Source organism: Buceros rhinoceros, unplaced genomic scaffold (assembly GCF_000710305.1).
Source record: "Buceros rhinoceros silvestris isolate BGI_N320 unplaced genomic scaffold, ASM71030v1 scaffold35493, whole genome shotgun sequence".
NCBI lineage: Eukaryota > Metazoa > Chordata > Aves > Bucerotiformes > Bucerotidae > Buceros > Buceros rhinoceros.
In genome coordinates this window covers 11013-11779 of record NW_010404813.1, presented here as the reverse complement: position 1 = coordinate 11779, position 767 = coordinate 11013, and the positions used below count along the sequence as shown (strand labels likewise).

The 767-nt window shown below is 55.3% G+C and overlaps 1 protein-coding gene across 1 annotated transcript in view; it reads right to left on the bottom strand.

Moving 5' to 3' along the window:
- Window positions 1-161, bottom strand: part of ALPK1 (alpha-kinase 1) — a 20352-nt gene extending 20191 nt beyond the window's left edge. The window contains exon 1 of the mRNA XM_010133518.1: window positions 41-161. Coding sequence (XP_010131820.1) covers window positions 41-161 — 121 coding nt within the window. The remainder of the gene's footprint in view (window positions 1-40) is intronic.
- Window positions 162-767: the final 606 nt, after the last annotated feature.

The following is a 767-nucleotide window of genomic DNA, read 5'->3' as shown; positions in this document are numbered from 1 at the left end:
GCTGCCGCTGCTGTCCTGCCGCCTCTCCTGGGGACCTCACCTTGGCACCGCCGGTATTCTCGCTCGTCTGCCTGGCCCATGTCAGCCTTTGCCGACAGCAGCGCGTCCAGAGCACACTGGCACTCCTGCAGCAGCACGGCCACAGCATTTTGATTATTCATGAAGGCTGATCCCGCTCGGCTGTGAATTGGGTGTCCCCGGGTGCACGGTGATCAATTACTTAAGAGAAGACACGGATTCTAAATGAAAAGGATCCCTTCAAGGCTGAGGTACCTGGTGAACAAAGGAGGGGGAAAATGATTAACTAAAGTATCATCAATTATCTGAAAGGCTCAAGCAGGGAGAAATAATAGAGGAAACACATGAAAATACATGACAGCCTCAGAGGACTTTATTATTAGAGGGGTGTGTGAAATTACTGCAGGGTCTCGGTGACAGACTGTGCGAGGCGAACGTCTCCGAGGTGTCAGGGAGAAAGGGCGGGCTCTTCAACGGAGCGGGGAAGTGCCCAGGAGGCTCAGGCTGTCGCACGCCATTAGCCAGCACAGAATGACAGAGCTCGGAACACCCGAGTGGAGGATGCTGCCAGTGTTTACCAGACTGTGGGTGCCATCTCCTTCACCCAGGGGCACAGGAGCACATGGCTCTGCCACCTCCTCTCGCGCTAGTCCCACTCCTGCCACGCAGTGTGGCGTCCTACCACTGTTCGGGTGAAGTAGTGGAGCAAAAAAGGCTTTTGAAGAAGCCCGTCTGTCCTGGTTTCGGGC